Raw genomic sequence first — 19738 nt, 5'->3', positions numbered from 1 at the left:
TGGCCTAAGGTGACATGTTCGGGCAGCCTAGTGGTGCTGTTGGTAGAGCATCTACCCTTCAGCTCCAGCGATCCAGGTTCTTTCCGGAACTCAGTCCTGTCTGTGTTTGTGCCCGCATGGGTTTTCTCTGGCTGCTCACAGGGACATGTGGTTGGTAGCTTCGTTGCCCTCCAGTATGCCAACGTGCAGGTGAAGGGTAGAATCAGGGGAAGATTGATAAGACAATGGAGAATCAGAAAAGGGGATGATGTAAGATTCGTCTATGTAGACTCAGTGGGTCAAAGGTCCTCTTCTCTCTCTGTGACCCCTCCGTGGAAGGAATAAGCAGCTAAGGTGCACACCAACACAAGTCAGCACCTTTAGGAGGTGAAAGAATGAAAAATAAATCCACTCATAGGCATTGAAATCCCAACACAATGAATAAAAGAGACAGTGGTTAACGCTTGAAATTTCTCATGGGGGCCGGGATCAGGACGATGGGAGATAGAAGGAAAATCCAGCACCAAAGCTTTCCCACGTCCCCAAACAGCAGTTGTAGAGTGGCATTGCAGGAGGCACGTAGCTGATGGACTTTAAGTGGCACCGGGAGACTCCGGAAGCAAAGAAATTAATGAACTAATAATCTCTAATAAAATCTGTTTTGTACTGTATAGTCTTTAGAAAAAGGTTTATAAACCAGCTCTTCACGTGAACTGTGAGGAAATGTTGGGCTCTCTATTGTAATAAGCAAAAATTCTCGTGAAACAATAACTCTATTTTGCCCAGCAAGGGGTAAATTAAAATGTAGTCCGAAGTGGGTGGATGAAGAGAGCATCACTTCATCCACCATCTCGATCTAATTGAATGGCAAAAGCAATGCTGAATGCCCCCTTCTGTTCCAGTGCCAAGTGTGTTTGCTCTTCAGGGCGATTATTTAGAAGCTTGACAACAATCTCTTTTGGCTTCTTTCAGCTGTCTCAAGCCTGACATGGGTAAAAAGGCCAAACAGAAAACACAGATCAAGAAAAAGACACTGAACCCTGAATTTAATGAGGTGAGATTCACAGATCTTATGTAAACGTTCCGAGGAAATGAGATCTTTTAGTAATTCATTAAGAAAAAAAATGTAAAGCTAATGGACACAATGACATATAATTTATAAACAACTTGCAGCACCTGGCATGGTCTTCCTAGAGTGCTGCCAATAGGGTCAAATGAATGCTCAATACGTAATATCTCTTGTCAATAGTAATGGTATAAAGGTGCCAAGTATTCATCTCCTAAGCAACACAAAAATGCTGGAGGAACTCAGCAGGACAGGCAGCATCTATGGAAATGAATGTTTCTGTCCGAGATCCTTCTCCAGGACCATCTCCCGATAGTGGTACTGGTTGATTGTTGTCACGTATACCAAGATACAGTGAAAAGCTTGTTTTACGTGCTGTTTATACAGACCAAATCATTACAGTGCATTGAGTAAAATCAAGCAAAACAATAACAGTGCAACGTAAAGTGTAAAAGCCGCTTAGGTAAACAATAAAGTGCAAGATCATAATGAGGTAGTTTGTGAGGCCGAGAGTCCATTTCATCACACTGGGGTCTGATAAGTGGTATAGAAGCAGTCCTTTACCCAGGTGGTACATGCTTTCACGCGTTTATACCTTCTGCCCAATGGGAGGGGGGGAGAAGAGAGAACATCCAGGATTTGATTACGCTGGCCACTTTACTGAGGCAGCGAGAAGTATAAACAGGGTCCTTAGTGGGGAGACTGGGTCCTGTGATGTGCTGAGCTGTGTCCACAACTCTCTAGAACTCTCTTACGGTCATGTGCAGAGTCGTTGCCGTACTAATCCAGGCAATGCTTTCTGTGATGCATTAATGAAAATTGGTAAGAGTCGACGGGGAATCTCTTTAGCTTTCTGAGGAAGTAGAGGCGTAGTGAATTTTCTTGGCTGTGACATCATTGTGGTTGAACAGGCTATTGGTGATGCTCTCACCTAGGAACTTGAAGTTGTCAACCTTCCAAATCTAAACACCATTGATATAGACAGGAACTTGCACACCGTCCCCATTTCTGAAGTCAATCACCAGCTCTTTTTGGTTCTGATAACATGCAGAAAAAAGGTTATTGTCATAACATCATGACACTAATCTCTCTGTCTTCTTCTGTACTCCAATTCATAATTATTTCAAAGCTGAGTTCATCTGCCACAATATAGCACCAATGCTATGTTAACCCTTATTATTGTTAAATGTCATTGTTGGTTTAACAGAGCTATGTGGTTGTGGGAAATCAGTTCTCCTATTTCTCACCTAGCTCTGTGGTGATGCAGAAGTGTATTGCCCACTCAGCATTACCCCAGCCAGGGCAGGAGACCCATTACTGACCTGGAGATGGGACTTGTAAAGCAGAGGCCAGAACACAGGTACCGTGCTGCATCAGCACCAGTTGACTCCTTGTGCTGATTCTGGCTTCAAGCTGGCATGGAGAGGGACAGGTGGATTGCGACCCACTCCAGTTGGAGACCTGACATGTGTAGTGATGGGAACAAGGGCTGAACGATTGCCATAGCCTTGCGAGAGGAAACTCAAGGCAGGTTTATGGTGAGATACAATGCCTCAGGATTCCTCAGCAGGCTGAAAGGAACTGGAGTCCCCTTCCAGAATCACAATAAAGCCTTAGTGGAAGGGATTTACAGTAACTTTGGCCTCTGCCTGGATCCCAGGGTTTACTGGCAGAATGGGACTCTGGGTGATTTGTGCATTTTGCTGTAAGGATTGAAGCACATAAATCCTTTGCTTTATTCAGACTTCAACTCTTTTCAATTTTCACTCTTTATTGACTTTCCCTATTATTCAGAAGTACAGATTCATTGTGGTTATCAGCGTGATTCCTGTTTTTGTAGGAATTCTTCTACGACATCAAGCACAGTGACTTGGCCAAGAAAACCTTGGAGTTTTCTGTGTGGGATTACGATATTGGCAAAGCCAATGATTATATTGGTAAGTAATGACTTGGACTGATTTCACTCAAGGGAGCATAGCTCAGCTTCTAGACTTTAGCTTTCAAATGTTTTTAGTTTATAGATTACTTCCTGTGGAATCAAAATCCATATATTTGAGGTTCTCACAATTATTACAGTTCTCTCCGGACACTGAAATCTGATGCAATATGTGCAGTTCCACATCCAATTCCACTTTTTGTGACAGGTGCAATGATCCAGTCCATGCCTTCCAATATATCCATTCACAATTTCATCTCATTCTATTATCGTTAGATACTGCCCACTAGGCTTGAGCAAGTAACGTGTGAACTGGCCTTAAGAATCTTGATTTCCTCAGGTATGTTAAACCGGGAGACAGAAGAAATTGTGTTCTTTGGGCTTTAATGATCTGGTAGTTTTAATCTGGCTCCTTTAGCCTGACTTAGCAGTTTCACTTTCTGTCACCCTGTGAGAATTACTACAGAAAATAACTTCCTAAGAGTGCCCTGCTTATCTCCCCCTTTGCTGTAAGTGCCTGGATTGTTTCTTTCTTTTTTCTTTAATCAAAGTAGTGCCCAATTACTGTTTAAGAGTTCTTATTAATTTTTTTCTTAGGGGACCGTTGCTGGTTGCTTCAGACATTGTACTTGACTCTAGATGAATCATAAAGTGTTCCTCTCATTAGTCTCCAGGTGGTATCAAGTACTTAGTCAACTGTGCCATGAAATGGAGTTATTGTCATACAGAACTAACCCAGCTTCAGCCCATCTGTCTTCCTCCACTACTGAGCACGAAACCCAATTTATCCTCCCCACATTCCCATCAATTGCACACAAAATACAGAAGGAACTCAGCAGGTCAGGCAGCATCAATGAAGAGGAATAAGCAATGTTGTTCGCTCCCTGGATTTCCAGCATCTGCAGAATCCCTTGTGCTCCCATCAGTTTCCACCCACCCCCAACGATTTTACCACTCGAACTCAAAAGTAAAGATCTATTTGCAATGACCAATTTACAAGGTCATAACATACTGTACAGAAACAGAATTGGGCCATTTGGCCCATCAAGCCTGGTTTGTCTTTCAGTCATGGTTGACAATGCTCCTGCCTTAACCCCTTACTAATCAGAACCTATCAATCTATGTCTTAGATACACCCAGTGACTTGGGCTACACAGCCCTCTGAGCCAATGAAATTCCTCCTCATCTCAGCATCAAAAGGACATCAGAGGACGCACCACAAATTAACAGTGCACTGATGATGTCTCTTCATATGGTGACGAAACGTTTGCAAATGGATTGCCAAGATTGCAGAACAACTCAACCCAGCCATTAATACCCGAGTTACACATTTTCCGAATTATTTCCAAGGATGCCCCTTTATTTGGAGGCTTCTTATCGACTAACATGCATGTCTTTGGGATGTGGGAAAGAACTGAAGAACCAGGGAAAACCATGTGCTTACAAGAAGTTCGGGCAAATCCCACAAAGACAGCATTGGAGGTCAGGTCTGAACTTGGGTCACTGGAGCCATGAAGCAGTGGCTCTACTAGCTGTATCACTGTCCTGTTGCTTAGTCACGTGATTCTTTGTCACACTAAGGAAATTCAAAAGCAAGTCACTTGAAAGTTTCCTTGTTTGCAGTACAGCTTTTGCTTTACCAAATACAGCTCACAGTCTCAGTCTAAGTAAAATGGAGGCAGTTTAAATGGAGTAATGTTTAATGAACTGTGTTTTCTGCAAATCAGAAGAAATAAAATATCTCTAGTTCGTTGGTGTTAGCGTGTTTGTCCAGCTGAACAGTTTCATAAGGATGGGCTGTGGTTGCTCACATCTCTAAATCAGCAGTCCCATTTGAGAACCATGTTCAAAAGTCAAGGCTAAAATTGCAATGTGTTGAGGATGTCCCACACTGCCAAAAGTGCTGTGTCTCAGAGATGCTATCTGTTCAGCTAGAAGAATGAAAAAGATTCCAAGAGGCTAACTGTAAAAAGGAGAAGTATTTATCTCTGGGTCCAACCAATAACTTTCCTTTGACCAATATCACTGAACCAGTACAGCTGAATTCGGAGGGCCCCGTCTCAATGTTATAATGTCTCAGGTATATTCTGCAGGTCATCTGTCCTTACCTTATCTTCTGCCTCATTTCCTGTTTCTACTTTCTGGCCTTATAATTGCGTTTATTCCATCTCTGCATGGAATACAGTTGAAGTTTAACATGCTAAATCCATGCAGCTTAACAGTCCAAAGCACTGTTGCTCTTTGCGCAGGCAAGACCTATCTTCTGGATCTTTTTTTTTTTGAATAGTGAGTTGGAGTTGTCTGAAAGACCTGCCTCCAAACATCAGACAAGGTGCTGGAGGTACTCAACAGGCCAGGCAGTTTCTCTGAAGGAAAATAGACAGTCAACGTTTTGATTGATACCCTTTAATGCAGTTTGACCCAAAATGTCAGCTGTCCATTTCCCTTCAGGGTACTGCCTGACCCATTAGGTTCCTACAGCACTTACTTGCTACTCCAGATTACAGTATCTGCAGTCTCTGGTGTCTCTCTACGTCTCTGTGTTCTTTAATAGACTCCAGCCACTATTAACCATATAGTTAAGTCTTATTGAACTGCAGAACTGAGAACTCCCATGACTAATGGGGTTAGTTTGTTCATTACTGCCTGTTATGCCGCTGATGATTAGGGCAGCAATGAAGATACTCCATCTCTCTCTGTCCTTGGCCATCTTCTCTATTGTGCACTCGTGTGGTGCAGAGTCCCGGTTTCTGTCTCTACAGTATTTGCCAAGTTGTCTCTGGTCTCCCACGTTTCCTCCGCCTTCGGGAGTCCGATGGAATGCTGTCTTGATGATGGAGTTGACCTCTCCTCTCGTCTCCTGCTCAATTAATCTCCAACATTTCCTCGTGGTGATTGCAGCCATGTCCTCTTGATGATATTGAAGGAGAAGAAGGTAGTTTCGAAATTTTTTTTGGCCATAAAATGCAGAGGATCTTCTGGAGGCTCTTGGTGTAGAACGATGGCAGCTTGTCAAGGTCGCTGTCTGTCATGTGCCAACGTTCTGACCCGTACAAGAGTGTGGACAGAACACAGCTCGGGTACAGCTTCACCTTCGTGTGGTCACTGTACTTGGTTGTTCCCCATATGTTGCTTATTTATCTGAAGACATTTCTAGCTGAGGTGAGCGGTATTAATCATCATTAGGTGTGAAAGGCAATGCTACTCAGCATAATGATCAAGTCATTAGACTGGTATCTGGAGAGAAAGTTAAATTGAACCACAACAGCTGCATAATTTAAATTCAAGTAATTCGACAAATGTGGAATGTTAACAAAAGCTAGTCCCCAGAATGGTAAACAAGCAATTCTGCAGATGCTGGAAATCCAGAGTAACACACACAATGTGCTGGAGGAACTCAGCAGGTCAGGCAGCGTCTATGGAAAGGAATGAAGTGTCGACGTTTCTGGCCAAGTCCTTTCATTGAAGTTACCGTGTAATTGTAACCCCAAAACTACTAGTTTGCTGTATTAAAAAAACAGCTTCTCTTGGAGAAGGCAATCTGTCATTCTTATCTAACTATGCATGACATTGTGCCAATCAGCTGAAAGAGTGCTGGAAGTTTAGATTTAAGAAGGGCAATAAATAGTATTTATATTTCAGGAAGAAATTTAAATAAAAATCATCTTGCATTGGTAGGCTTGTATGTCAGATCTCATTCAGTGAATGGTGGGCCCCTAATTAGAATTCTATAACTTACCTCTCTCTAAACCAGTAACAGTGGTCTAAGGCCATAAAAGTAGCATCAGGTATTTTTGCTCAGCTGCAACTGATTTCATCATATCAGGTATCAGAATATCAGCATTGGGTATCTTGTAGATTTCTTTATTTGACACGCTAGAAGAGCCATGCCGGGCACCTTATGCAATGCTGTTGATGTTCTAAAATTATGTTGAGGAACAAAATTAATCACCATTAGATATTTAGTCAAGGTCCTTAAGAGGAACTTCATCACTGACGTGCCTGAAATGGAACAAACTTCTCCCTTCTCAAGTCCAGTGAGAGGAGGAGGAAGGCCCAGATTCTTATTCCTTGTAACTGTGTCCAGCACTCCTCAGAGGAGCCAGAGTGAAAGATTTCTGATTGAACTCATCCCCTGAGTACCACATCCATCTCTCACAGAAACCCCCTTTCCAACAATGTCTTCAGTTTCTTGGCAGTGCACACAAGAATGGAGTGAGTTTGGAAGAGAAATTTGCATCATATAAACCCGCAGTTGGTTCCAAATGAATGTGATCACAACAATAACTCCTAGAGTTTGAAAGGGGGAAAGCAATTTGTTTAGGAATGGCAAAGCTGGGAGTCTGAGAACTTCCGTGATCTTTCTGAACCACTGAGTTTAGAGGGGCCCTGTGTGCCCGGCAGGGCATTCATCTCCTCCCTCTCCTTATCCCATGTTCCTACCTCATTTCCATATCCACATTATGACCTCGTCATTGTGTCTGTCACAAGTTTTGGAATTCAGCGGGAAAAAAACAAGATAAAAACAATATGAAAGGAACCTACAAAAAAGACAAAACCTGAAAAGCCAGAAATCCAGTTGAGCATCAGATTCTGCTAACTGAAACATCCTATTTACAAGCTTGGATGAGTTTGTTTTTATTACCAGCAGATCTTATCGAGCAGGAGAAAAAAAGACTTAAGTATAGAAGTTAAAAGTACAGACTTGCAAATTGTTCTCATTCTGATATGACTATGATGTTTAACTGTGTGAGCATTTTATAAATGTTACTGTAAGGAGCAGAATCATTTTGTGGTTTGAAGTTTTATTTAAAATAGGATGTTCAGACCTCAGAGGTACAAGGGTTTGAAGGATTAGGGTAGAGAAGGTAAAAAAAGGTCAATCATTCCACTACTAGAGACAGGGAAACATGAGAATACCAAAGACTCCAGCAAGAAATTCAAGCCCTGTCTCTTTGCGTTCACCAACCACAACAGCACCTCCATTAATCCCCATGCCCATTCTCACTTCTGCCCACCCGAACCTCACTCCCACCTCCCTCATTTCCACCATTCCCCATGCCCACTTAGTCTTAACTCCCTACCCTACCGTCCCTACCAACACCCACCTCAGCCCACCATCTCCATCTTCCACCAGTCCCTACTCCCATTACCACCTCCACCCAGTCCAGTCTCACTCCCACCACCCCAGCATCAGCACGACTCTATCCACCTTCGTCCATCCCACCATCCCAACCTCATCTCTGTCACTCCTAATATCCACCCCCACCATCACCACCTCCATACACCATCTGCATTAAACACCCATCCCCATCAAGCCCAGCCCCAGCATATTATTGCCACTCAGACAGGTGGAAAATCAGAAACACAGCTATCAGTATTTTCTGCTGGAACTATTTATTTCAAAGTTCCCTCTCTTAATTTCAAATGCTACTCATTTACAATTGGCATTCATGTACTGGGCTATTCATTTTCATTCTGATACCTTCAGGTTGTGTGTCTCACCACATGTCTAAAGCAGAAAGGGGACAAAACTCCTTCAAATCAAGACTGATCTGCTGGTTGCTTTTGGTATTTTCTCTATATATAAAGAAAATGCCAAAAAGCAGCCAACAGGTCAGAGGTCAGTATATGTATATTTTTTTCCCAGTTATTGTTTGACAGTTAACATTTTCTATAGTTTTATGAAGGGGTGTGACAGCCAGTTGATTGGTTCTATTGTCAACTTAGTTTTAGACTAGTTTCCATGAGATCCAGGACCAAACCTGTCCTAAGGAAGTCATTCATTGCAACAACAATTTACATTTATATAACATCTTTGAAAAGTAAAACATCGTACTGAGCGAAAATATGGATTCTTATTTGATAAAGGGTCTCACTTCAGAGCTTTCCTCTCTGAGTTATGTACGCAGACAGAAACATAGCCTGACTCTTACAGTTAACTCAGAATAAATGTGAAGGGATTCGCTGTAGATCTTGGAACTGGTATTGGATAGAAATGTTCATCTTGTTCAAGAATAGTGGTAGTCCAACTGCTGTGATTGGAGAGCAACTTTTATTTTATTCCTTGTTTGATTCTGTCTCTGATGGTATTTGCGTATAACACCTTGTTCCTCCCCTCTGTATTAGGCAGTATTATTCTGGGCATTAACGCTAAAGGAGACTGCTTGAAGCATTGGTACGAGTGCCTGAAGAACAAGGATAAGAAGACTGAACGCTGGCATACCCTATACAATGCAAATCCCATTCCCAGTGACTGACTACACACCCGCCACGGCCAGTGATTTACTCTCCCAACATTTCTCATTTCCCTTCTCCTTCCTCTTCTCTGTTCCTCTCATTCTGCTCAAAATACTTTGATGAAGGGTCACCATCTTCCTGTTTAACCAACATTTTGTTTACACGCTAGATATATGCTGCCGTCATCCCTTTGGAACACCATCACACCAGATACGTTAACCTATCGCCCTGAGAAAAATGATGCATTTTCTTTTTTGCCACCTCATAAAAATGGTTGCCGAATTATATACTGGAAATATTCTGTCTCATTAAGTTACTACATGGATTTGTGTCCCTATTGAGATCTTTCCTTAACAAATTCTCTCTGGTAAAAACCTGTTCAACTACATATCGACCTGAAGGAACTATCAGTTTCCACAATTCTTGCCCACGGCTACATGTTGCCAACAGATACACATACTATGACAGGAGATCCAACTGCAGCCTGGGTGAAGCAGTCCTAAGTTCCACCTTCTTGTGCTGAACTACACTAACCAGAACACATCTTCCCATTGAAAACAAATCTTGGGAAATAATCTGTCGGGTTTCTGAACTTTTTTTCTAAATTGCGCATGAAGTGAAAAGTGCTTCTCACAACTTTAGAGCTCAGGGGAAAATTGTTGGCCTGAAGGGTGACTAATCCTCATGATGAGATGGCTTCTGTTCAGAGTTTTTAAGGAAGGAAGTGGGAAGTGATATTACAAGTACCCTCAACATAATCTGCCAAAGCTCTCAGTTTGGGAACTGATTCATTAAACTGAAAAATTATGTATGACTCTTTATCAAAGATGAGAGAAAAGATTCAGGGAATTAAATACCAGCAGCCTATATTCTAGAATCTGTAGCTAATGACTGAGTCATGAATATCTTGCAGATTTTCAGTTGATCAACCTAAGTGTGAATAATGCCTTTGATTGAAGATTTATTGAATAGATATCAAGATAGTGACCAGGGGAATGTCTCTAGATGTTCTTTCTATTGTCTTGTAGGTCATCTTGGTGGTCATCTATGGTCATTAGATGAAGCCCCTTGTTGAGATTATTTGCTAGAGTTGAAACTCTGGAAACGGAAGGCAATTTATTGAGCAAGCTAAGGAATTTTCCAACAGCAGGATAGTCAACAGGGAGTCAAATTGGCAGCACCTGACACTATGTTCCTCTTGGATCTGGGCTGAGTTGAGAACCATTTACTGTATTTATAAACTACTTAAATGATTTAAAAAGCCTTTTATTTAAATTTACTGATATCAGAAGATTTTAAGTAGTATAGATGGAAGCATTAGATTTCAAAGCGATTTTAATGAATTAAGCAAAGGACAAAACTGTGTCAAATGGCAGCATTGAGGAACACTAGAGCACCCATTTTGGAGATTAAAAGGATAAAGCACTTCCAAAATATTGAAAAACTGGAAGCAATGGATATCCGTAGAAACCTGGGGTAGCACTAAGGGAGAGATCAATGAAACAGATAATGAAAATATCATGGAAAAGTTAAAAAGCCAATGGAAGGTTGGCTTTTACGTTTGGAGGTTTGGTGGCGAGTGAAGATATCTTTTTATCTCCTAAGCTGCAGCTGAACAAAACCTCAGCTGGATAGTTCTAGGATCCGTCTTTTAGGAAGGGTATATAGGCTTGATGTAGGTACTCCATTTCTTATCTGAGCTTCAATAAACAACTAAACAAGCCGGGGTCATAATCCATTGAATTCAGCAGTAGTGGAAGGAATGTGGTTAGTAAAGACTTAGAACTCTGTTCTGCAACCGAGAATTGGTAGTTGATCAGAATCAAGTTTAATATCACCGGCACATGTAGTGAAATTTATTATCTTTGCGGCAGCAGTACATTGCAATACATAATAATAGAGCAAAAAGAGGAATTAGAGTATATATATATATATAAAATAGTTAAATAAGCAATGCAAAAATAAGAATGAAAAAATAGTGAGATAGTGTTCATGGGTTCAATGTACGTTCAGAAATCGGATGTCAAAGGGGAAAAAATCTGTCCCCAAGTCGTTGAATGTGTGCCTTCGGGCTCCTGTACCTCATCCCTGATGGTAACAATGAGAAGAGGGCATGTCCTGGGTGATGGGGGTCGTTAATGATGTATACCACCATCATTGGTTAATCTTGGATTTAGAGAATGATAAGTTAGTTGAGTGTAAATACTCTGGCGGGTACCTGTCAGTTGGTCACAAATAAACCGTGATTACATTGAATAGTGGAACAGGTTCTGGGATAACATATTACACTCCTGTTCTGATATGTTTGGTCTAAAAGCTATATAGGTCTGAATTGGAGTCTAAGGAAGGCCCCATCAGCTGAGAAGGGAAAGGCAATCAAGTCAGGAGCAACGCTGTTGAGAAGGTGGTGGGGTGATTTCAGAGAAACATTGTTTCCCCCTCCCTTCTCCAGCCTTGTTAAGCAGTTCTCCGTCAGTCACCTGGTGAATAAGGAGGCATCTCTGGCTTTTGGAAATACCTCGAACTCTCAGGAGTTGGAGCATTGATCTCACCTTGTGTAAAAAAAAAATCACCAGTTTCCTGAAATTAATATTTTCACTGAGGCTTAGACCTCCTTTAATTAAACCCCAGGCTAGGTTAACAGACCAAACTCAGAGGTAAAATATATTCCATTCTGGTGCTTAAAGCTGCAATGGGTAATCTCCGAATGCTCTCTTATCTCTGTAACCCTGATCACGAAATCACTGGAAGCAAGGACATGACGTAAATGGGAGGGAGTTCTGCACTCCGGCTGCCTCTAATCATAATATTAAAGCACGACATTAAAATGAAGGATAACTACCCTGAATACACGGGCTATGAGGCAGAGAAACAGAGTATTCGGTCCACCGAGTCAGGCTGGTTGGGGATGTGGAGAGGTGGGTTAGTGGGTAGAGGGGTTGATCAGCCTTACTGCTTGGGGAATATAGCTATTTTTGACTCTGGTGGTCCTGGTTTGGATGATATGTATCTATCCGGCCAGTATAGATAAAGGTATCTTTTTATCCATATGAGGCAATTCTGTGGAATTGATTTATAAGTAATGTAAGTAATTGTTTCCAAATGGTTAATTGTAAAAATTAAAATTAGCGCAGTTGCCACATGGAAGAAGATTCAGGAATGCTAAGGTGTAGCTGGAGCCCTCTCCTCCACCCCACCCCACCTCCCACTCTGATACCCAGCGATTGATTCATCAGCTTGTAAGTTAACTGTGCAAGGGGGGAGTTGAAGTCTACTGTATGTCTCCACGCACTTGCCAAGATCGGTGGGCCCATAGGCAATTGGAATGACAATAGTTGGATACTGGAAAAGTGGGAATAACTCGGAAAAGGGTAGTGGCTGCTGCTGGGGAATATCCAACATCACACGGCGGGGGCGGGGAATGTGAACTCCTCGCACCACTTGGGAGATGGGCACCACTCGGCAGCAGGGTCAGAAAGAGCAGGGGCATCATCAGCGGCAAACCCCTCCCTCTGTCCCAACACTGCAGCTCTGTCAGGATCATTGGGGACCTTCTGGACTGGAGTTGCACAGTGGGGTGGTCGGGCACAGCCAGCTGCCCCTGCCCATAGGCCTGGCATTGATCCTGGCAGAAGAGTGGGGCCTCAAGGCATAGCTGGTTGGTGTGCATCCACTCAGACCTGCCTCAGTGCACGGGCTTCCCGTGGACCTGTGACTCAGTGCCAAAGGATCCACATTCGGGTGAAACAGAGTCAAAATCTGGTTTACTGTCACTTACAAAAGTCATGAATTGTGTTTTCTAGCAGCATGGCAGTGCAGGGATAACAAATTACAGTTCCAGTAATTTAAAATGAAGGAATAACAAGGCAGTGTTCATGAATTCATAGACTATTCAGAAATCTGATGACAGAGGAGAAGTGACTGTTCCTAAAACATTGATGGTAGGTCTTTAGGCTCCTGTGCTTCCTCCTTGACGGCAGTGATGAGAAGAGGGCATGACCGGGATGGTGAGGGTCCATAGTGATGTACACTAGCTTTCTGAGGCACCAGGTTTTCAAGATGGCCTTAATGATGGGTTGCCTTGTGCCCATGATGAAACTGGCTCAGTCTACAACTCTCTGAAGCCTCTTATGATCCTGTGCATTGGTGCCTCCACATCCAACGGTGACATAACCAGTTAGAATGCTCTCCACGGTACATCTGTGGAAATTTGCTCAAGTCTTTGGTGACATACAAAATCTCCTCAAACTCCTAATGAAATATGGATGCTAGGGTGCTTTCATCATTATATCAATACACGAGGGTCACCGTAGATAGGTCGTTGCTTTGGTTACTGGGCTTGGCTCCTTTGCATCATCCATGGAGACATTCCCAATTATTACCCTGACTAATTCCACTATTGTGGAAGCTAATTTTGCCTGGCGTGATAATGTCAATTCAATAACAGTTTCTGCTAGCACAACTGAATGCTCAGATCCAGGCATTTCTTTAGTAATGGGTAGAAAGTCTTGGGACCTTCTGTTAATTTCAATGGGTATGCATGACCTGGGGGAGGGAATTGGAAGCAGAATCTCTAGTCATGGTCATGGTAAGAAGCTGAACGCTGCCACCAATTCAGAAAAATTAGGTCTGTTACTTGATGGGTCAGGGAGTGGAACAGTCAGTGCACAAAGGTTGGTGATAAAACATAAGACCATAGACCATAAGACATAGGAGCAGAATTGGGCCATCTGACCCATCAAATCTACTCTGCCATTCAATCATGGCTGATCCTTTTTCTCTGTCTCCTCCTCAACCCCAGTTCCCGGCCTTCTCTCTGTAACCTTTGATGCCATGTCCAATCAAGAACCTGTCAACCTCTGCCTTAAATACACCCAGCAACCTATCCTCCACAGCTACGTGTGACAACAAATTCACCACCCTTTGGCTAAAGAAATTTCTCCGCATCTTTGAAAGGGCGCCCCTCCATCCTGTGCAAACATAGCGATGTTAATATAAAAGAAAGAGGCCATTGAGTCTCTTTAGCCATTAAATTGGAATATGGCTGACTAGAATTTTAGCTCAGTTTACCTGCCTTGATTCTGTTATTTTCCTGTAACTGAAAGCTACTAATTTTGAGAAGGGAGTGGAATAAAAAACAAACTACTGCAGGAACTCAGCAGGTAAGGCAATATCTGTGGAGGGAAATAAACGGTTGTTGTTTCACATTGAAACCATTCATCAGTTCAGATGAAGGGCCTTAACACAAAACGTCAACTGCCCTCTTCCCGCCACAGATGCTGCCTGACCTGCTGAGTTCCTCCAGAAATCACTCCTTTGCTCAAGGTTCCAGCATCTGCAAACTCTTGGGAAAATTTCAGGTTATATGCAGGAAGAAAGCATGGATCATCGTGTCCTGAATAAAACCAGCCAGAGCAAATGGACAATGGATTCCTCTTTTGGGTGGCCCTGACTATATTGAGTTGGGGGCAGGAGTGGCTTTTAATTCACCTAATGTCAAAATCTTGCTCCAAAAAGGACCAGAATTAGGTTTAATATCACTGGCATGTATCATGAAATTTGTTGTCTTTGCAGCAGCAGTAAAATGCAATACATAATAGAGAAAAACATGAATTACAGTTGGTGTGTGTGTATATATATTAGAAACTTAAATTAAATCAGTAGTGCAAAATAGAAATAAAAAAGTAAAGTGATAGTGTTCATGTTCATGGATTCAATGTCCATTCAGAAATCAGATGGCAGAGGGGAAGAAGCTGTTCCTGAATCATTGAGTGTGTGTCTTCAGGCTCCTGTACCTCCTCCCTGATGGTAGCAGTGAGAACAAGGCATGTCCTGGATGATGGGGGTCCTTAGTGATGGATGCCTCTTTTCTGAGGCGTCGCTCCTTGAAAGAGCAAATACTATTGAAATTATCACGTTAAAATTTTAGAATTTGGATAGGGCGCTAATTGTAAAGATAATCTGACGAATGCATAATGATTCTGCTTGAGCTTGATATTGAAGCTGGATGTGAGAGATATTGAGGATAAAAGTGAGAGTTCCTTCCATCATTCTTCAAGCCTTCATCATTTCAATGCACGGACCACCTACCAATTAAATATAACAACACAGCTCCATGTGAAAAAAAGGCACTTGAATAGTGCGTGGAATAGGCTGTGGCGACAGTGGTGGAGGCAGATACGATAGGGTCTTTTAAGAGACTCCTGGATAGGTGCATGAAGCTTAGAAAAATAAGGGGCTATGGGTAACCCTAGGTGATTTCTAAGGCTCGGCACGGCTTTGTGGGCCGAAGGGCCTGTATTGTGCTGTAGATTTTCCATGTTTCTATGAAACAGCCCAATGCATTTCATGGGAACAAATGTTTCAATAAGTCGTGTAAGGAAATATGACAGTCAAATAAACCAATGTTTAAAAACATCTTGAATTAGGGTGCTGAGGGTTAGAAAGGTCTCGGAGGAGTATTCCAGAGCTGTTTCTGGACTGCTGAATGACAAGCAACATTACTTTGTTCTTCAAAGGCTAATTTGTGAACTTCAATTTCAATATTAGAGAAGTTGTACTAGCAGTTCTGTTGCTGTAAAATTAACACCTGTGCCTTTTTTCACATACAAACATAGAGACACAAATTCCGGGTATTAGCAGTTAAAACTGAACAATCTGACTGCATTGGCAGTATAATAAACGTACAGGTCTTTTGCACGAAACCTCCTTGCAACATCTTACAATATGGTATGTTCGCCCTGTCATAATGTAAGAATTGTTGCCTGATACGTATATTTTCATTAAAAATGGGGGTTGTAGGGAGAAGCCTTTGGAAGAAAATTTGCATTTTACTCAATATTTCCATAAATATTTGTTTATAAGAAATACCCATCCTCTCCAAATAAGACATTTATCAAATAATCATTGTCTTCCAGTTAAAATTCTGATTCTGCCAGTGTTAGGTCGATAGTCATTGGCAGCTGTAAGTCCTATGAGGACCCCCTGTCCACTCTCTGGAGAGTTGAGCTGAATCTGAGGAGTAACTAGGGAGAAACAAATGGAGTTGTATCGATCTTGAACCACAAGGTGACTCTGAAAATAGGATACGATACAGTATTTAATCAAATGTGACAGGAATTTCTCGTAGAGGAACATAATTAGATTTTCTTTCTGTTGTATTAATTAGCCATACAGTTTGAACAGTTCTGGTATTCTCTCTGGTGTTTCATGAAGCGACAAGTCTCCATTGAGCTGATTGCTTGATTAAATGCCAATTTAGTTTTCATCCCTGGAGCTGACATTTCAGGTGAACGCTGTCTAGAATAGTGCATTTGTGGACTTTTGTCATGGCATTTACAATGTTCTATTGGGATAACTTTACCCTACATCTGAATCTGTCTATTTTTGTACATAACACAGTCCGGTGCGCTGTAGTAGATAATGACTGTGCATGTCCTTGAGTAAGTTGGCATAATTAACATCACAGTATTACAGCACAATGCAGCAGTGGTAGTGGGAACAGCATTTCAATTGTGAACCCTGCTTCTAGAGCTTTACATGTCCAGTCTTTTAATCCCAAGTCTGAAGTTGGATCATTTTCTTTACAAACGGCCTTAGGCATTGCTCAACCTTTCCATTTCTCAGAAACTTATCGTAATGTTACCAGACTCATTTAGATTTGCAGCTGCTAACAACAGTCCTGTTAAAGATCAGCACCGTCCCCTGGTAATCATTCACAGGTAATCTGGTCAAGATTGATCCTGGGTCTAGGTCTGGGGACTTTCATTCCCACTTTGTGAGGCTTCAGGGCGAACTCTGACTCGCTCAGCTTTCAAGGAAACACGCCAAGACTTGCTGATAGCACGTTAATACTTGTTGTGCTGCTGCCCAATTGAACAGAGACCCACTGAGGTTCTGTGTAGAGGCCCCAAGACTTGCCAAAACTTACTAAAAGTCTAAGATTGCATGGAGCTCCCCGCAAGCTTGAATATATGGATTTACAGTTTATGGTTCCCTCATAAAAGGTGAGCAGGTCCTGGTCATTGTTACCAAATCTTTGCTAATTGTCTTCCATATATGTCTGTTTGGGGGTGGAGATAATTGGAGAAAAGGGAATTGTTAATTGCAAAATGTCTTCTGGCCTTTGCTTTTTAGTGTTCTCTAATCCACAAAACATCTTTTCCACATCTACACCTTTATGTTTGAGATAGATCTCTAACAGACCCTGTAATCTCTGTCTCCATGCTTTTGTTCATCTGTCTGTAATCTACTTCCTGCTATGAATTAAGGCAGTGCATGTTGCTCTATATCAGGCACTTTGACAACCACCTAAATTTGGGGCTTTTAGAGGAAATTGGGGGATGAGAAAAAGTTCTTCAGTGGCAATAGTAATCAAATCTAATTTGATGCTAATATTTTGGAGGTGTTAAATCCAAAAGTGTGCTTCTGGGTAAAACAAAATCTGCGGTCACCAGAAGATGTTAGAAAGGGTCTGTTACACTGTAGCTCCTAGCTCTGTATATAAGCAGCATGTGATACCTTCTTAATCAGCATGTTCAGACTGATTACCATGGAATCCGCATGATGAATTGGACTGAATTCAGATTCGAGTATGCATTAAGGGAGCAAAACTTGATTTTGTATTGAGGTGCCTGCAATACCGAGACTGTCTTCCAGTGCATGCAGTTATAAAGCTCTATTAACCACTTTGTCCTAATGATGCATATAAAGAGATACCACACATTACTGCCTCACTCTGTTGTTTTATGCATCCACCCTTCCCTTTGTATTACAAGTCTGAAGTTCTATCTATGCTGCCTATGGGCAAAATCATTGTAGCCCAGAGATCGGACCCATCAGCACGCACAAGTTACATTTAACCTAGGTTAAGTTGTGCAATTCTGGACAAAATCGCGTCCATCTGGAAAATGGCTCAGACGTTTCTGCGTTTTCCAGGCTGATGCATGCACTCAATATGCACTGTTCAGTTCTGTCCTCATCAACAGAGAGTGGAACTTCTGGCTACAACCTGGAGCCCTCATTAAACATTTACTCTCTGAATGTGCCACCTTGTTACATCTATGTCTATTGATATCAGAAGGCCAGATGTTAAAACAGTACAGGCAGCTCGGGATCCACAGAGTGTGCTACAACTAAATCAGCTCCAACGTTCAGCACTTGCAATACTCGTTCCATGAATCCAGTACTGTATAAAGTACAAAGTAAGTTTTATTATCAGAGCACATATATGTCCCCACATACAACTGTGAAACTCGTTTTCCTGTGGGCACACTCAGCAAATCAATAGAATACAAACCATAACAGGATCAATGAAAGATCAACCGGAGTGCAGAAGCCAACCAGCTGTTCAAATGCAACTATAAATAAATAGCAATAAGTAACAAGAACATGAGGTACAGAGTCCTTGAAAAGTGAGATCAGTAGCTGTGGGAACATCTCTAAATCATCATAGCCATTACTGACCCCTCAGGGTGGGTTGGGGACCTCAGGGTTCCTGTGAGGAATCAGAATCAGGTTTATTATCACCAACTTGTGTCATGAAATCTGTTTAATTTACCAGCAGCAGTTCAATGCAATACTATAGAAGAAGAAGAAAAATAATAATAAATTAAATCAGTTACAGTATATGTATATCGAATAGATTAATAGATGCCCTGGGTGTTAGAGGTCCTTAATAATGGATGCTGATTTTCTGAGACACTGCTCCCTGAAGATGTCCTGGGTATTTTGTAGGCTAGTACCCAAGATGGAGCCGACTAAATTTACAACCTCCTGCAGCTTCTTTCAATCCTGTGCAGCAGCCCCCCACCCCCACACCAGACCAGACAACGCAGCACTTAATTTTCAGAGACACCAATGAAGAATACGTTCATAGGCTTAGGTTTCCAATGAGATATGACATTCTACTGGAAAACCTTCAGTCATGTTCTGATATCTGGGACATTTCTCCACCAAGGTTAAGGTTACTTCGACCAACTTTCTGAATATTTATCTGGAATAGGCTTTCTGGCCCATTGAAATAATGGCAGTTTTTAAAGAAATCACATTCCTACTGTTACTTCCCTGCCACATCCCAATCAAACCCCCCTGATTGTCCTGCCACCCACCCCTACATTAGGGACTGCTTGCTGTAGCCATTTAACCTATCAACCAATATGTCTTTGGAGCACCTGAAGAAAACACACACAGTCACAGAAAGAACACACAAGCTGCATTCAGACAGCACCTGATAAATTGCTGGAGGAGATCCAGTAGGTCAGACAGCATCTGTGGAGATGGTACTGATTCAGATCAAGGCTGTGCATCAGGACAGAGTGTAGAGGAAAGGTAGCCTATATATAAAGAGGTGGAGGGGAGAGTGGTGAGATGGGGGTCAGGGGGAACCATGTTAGGTGAGAGATGATGGACACATGGACCTAAATGGGGGAGGGAGAGGGAGGACCTTACAGATAAGGTGGTGTGTGACAGGTGGAACAAGAGAATATTAGGCAGCTGGGGTGGGGGGGGGGATGGTG

At 42.1% G+C, this 19738-nt stretch overlaps 1 protein-coding gene across 2 annotated transcripts in view; it reads left to right on the top strand.

Annotated features, from left to right (window-relative positions):
• The window catches only part of LOC134338410 (rabphilin-3A-like), a 259305-nt gene extending 241369 nt beyond the window's left edge, over positions 1-17936 (top strand). For both annotated transcript variants that reach the window (XM_063034213.1, XM_063034212.1), the window contains exons 18-20: positions 952-1033; positions 2886-2982; positions 9111-17936. In XM_063034213.1, the coding sequence (XP_062890283.1) occupies positions 952-1033; positions 2886-2982; positions 9111-9241 (310 nt within the window). In that variant the 3' untranslated portion in view covers positions 9242-17936. The remainder of the gene's footprint in view (positions 1-951; positions 1034-2885; positions 2983-9110) is intronic.
• The last annotated feature ends 1802 nt before the right edge of the window (positions 17937-19738 follow it).

The sequence above is a fragment of the Mobula hypostoma genome, chromosome 27 (assembly GCF_963921235.1).
Source record: "Mobula hypostoma chromosome 27, sMobHyp1.1, whole genome shotgun sequence".
Taxonomy (NCBI): domain Eukaryota; kingdom Metazoa; phylum Chordata; class Chondrichthyes; order Myliobatiformes; family Myliobatidae; genus Mobula; species Mobula hypostoma.
Note: the sequence above shows the minus strand (reverse complement) of the source record. Positions and strands in the feature narration are given on the sequence as shown.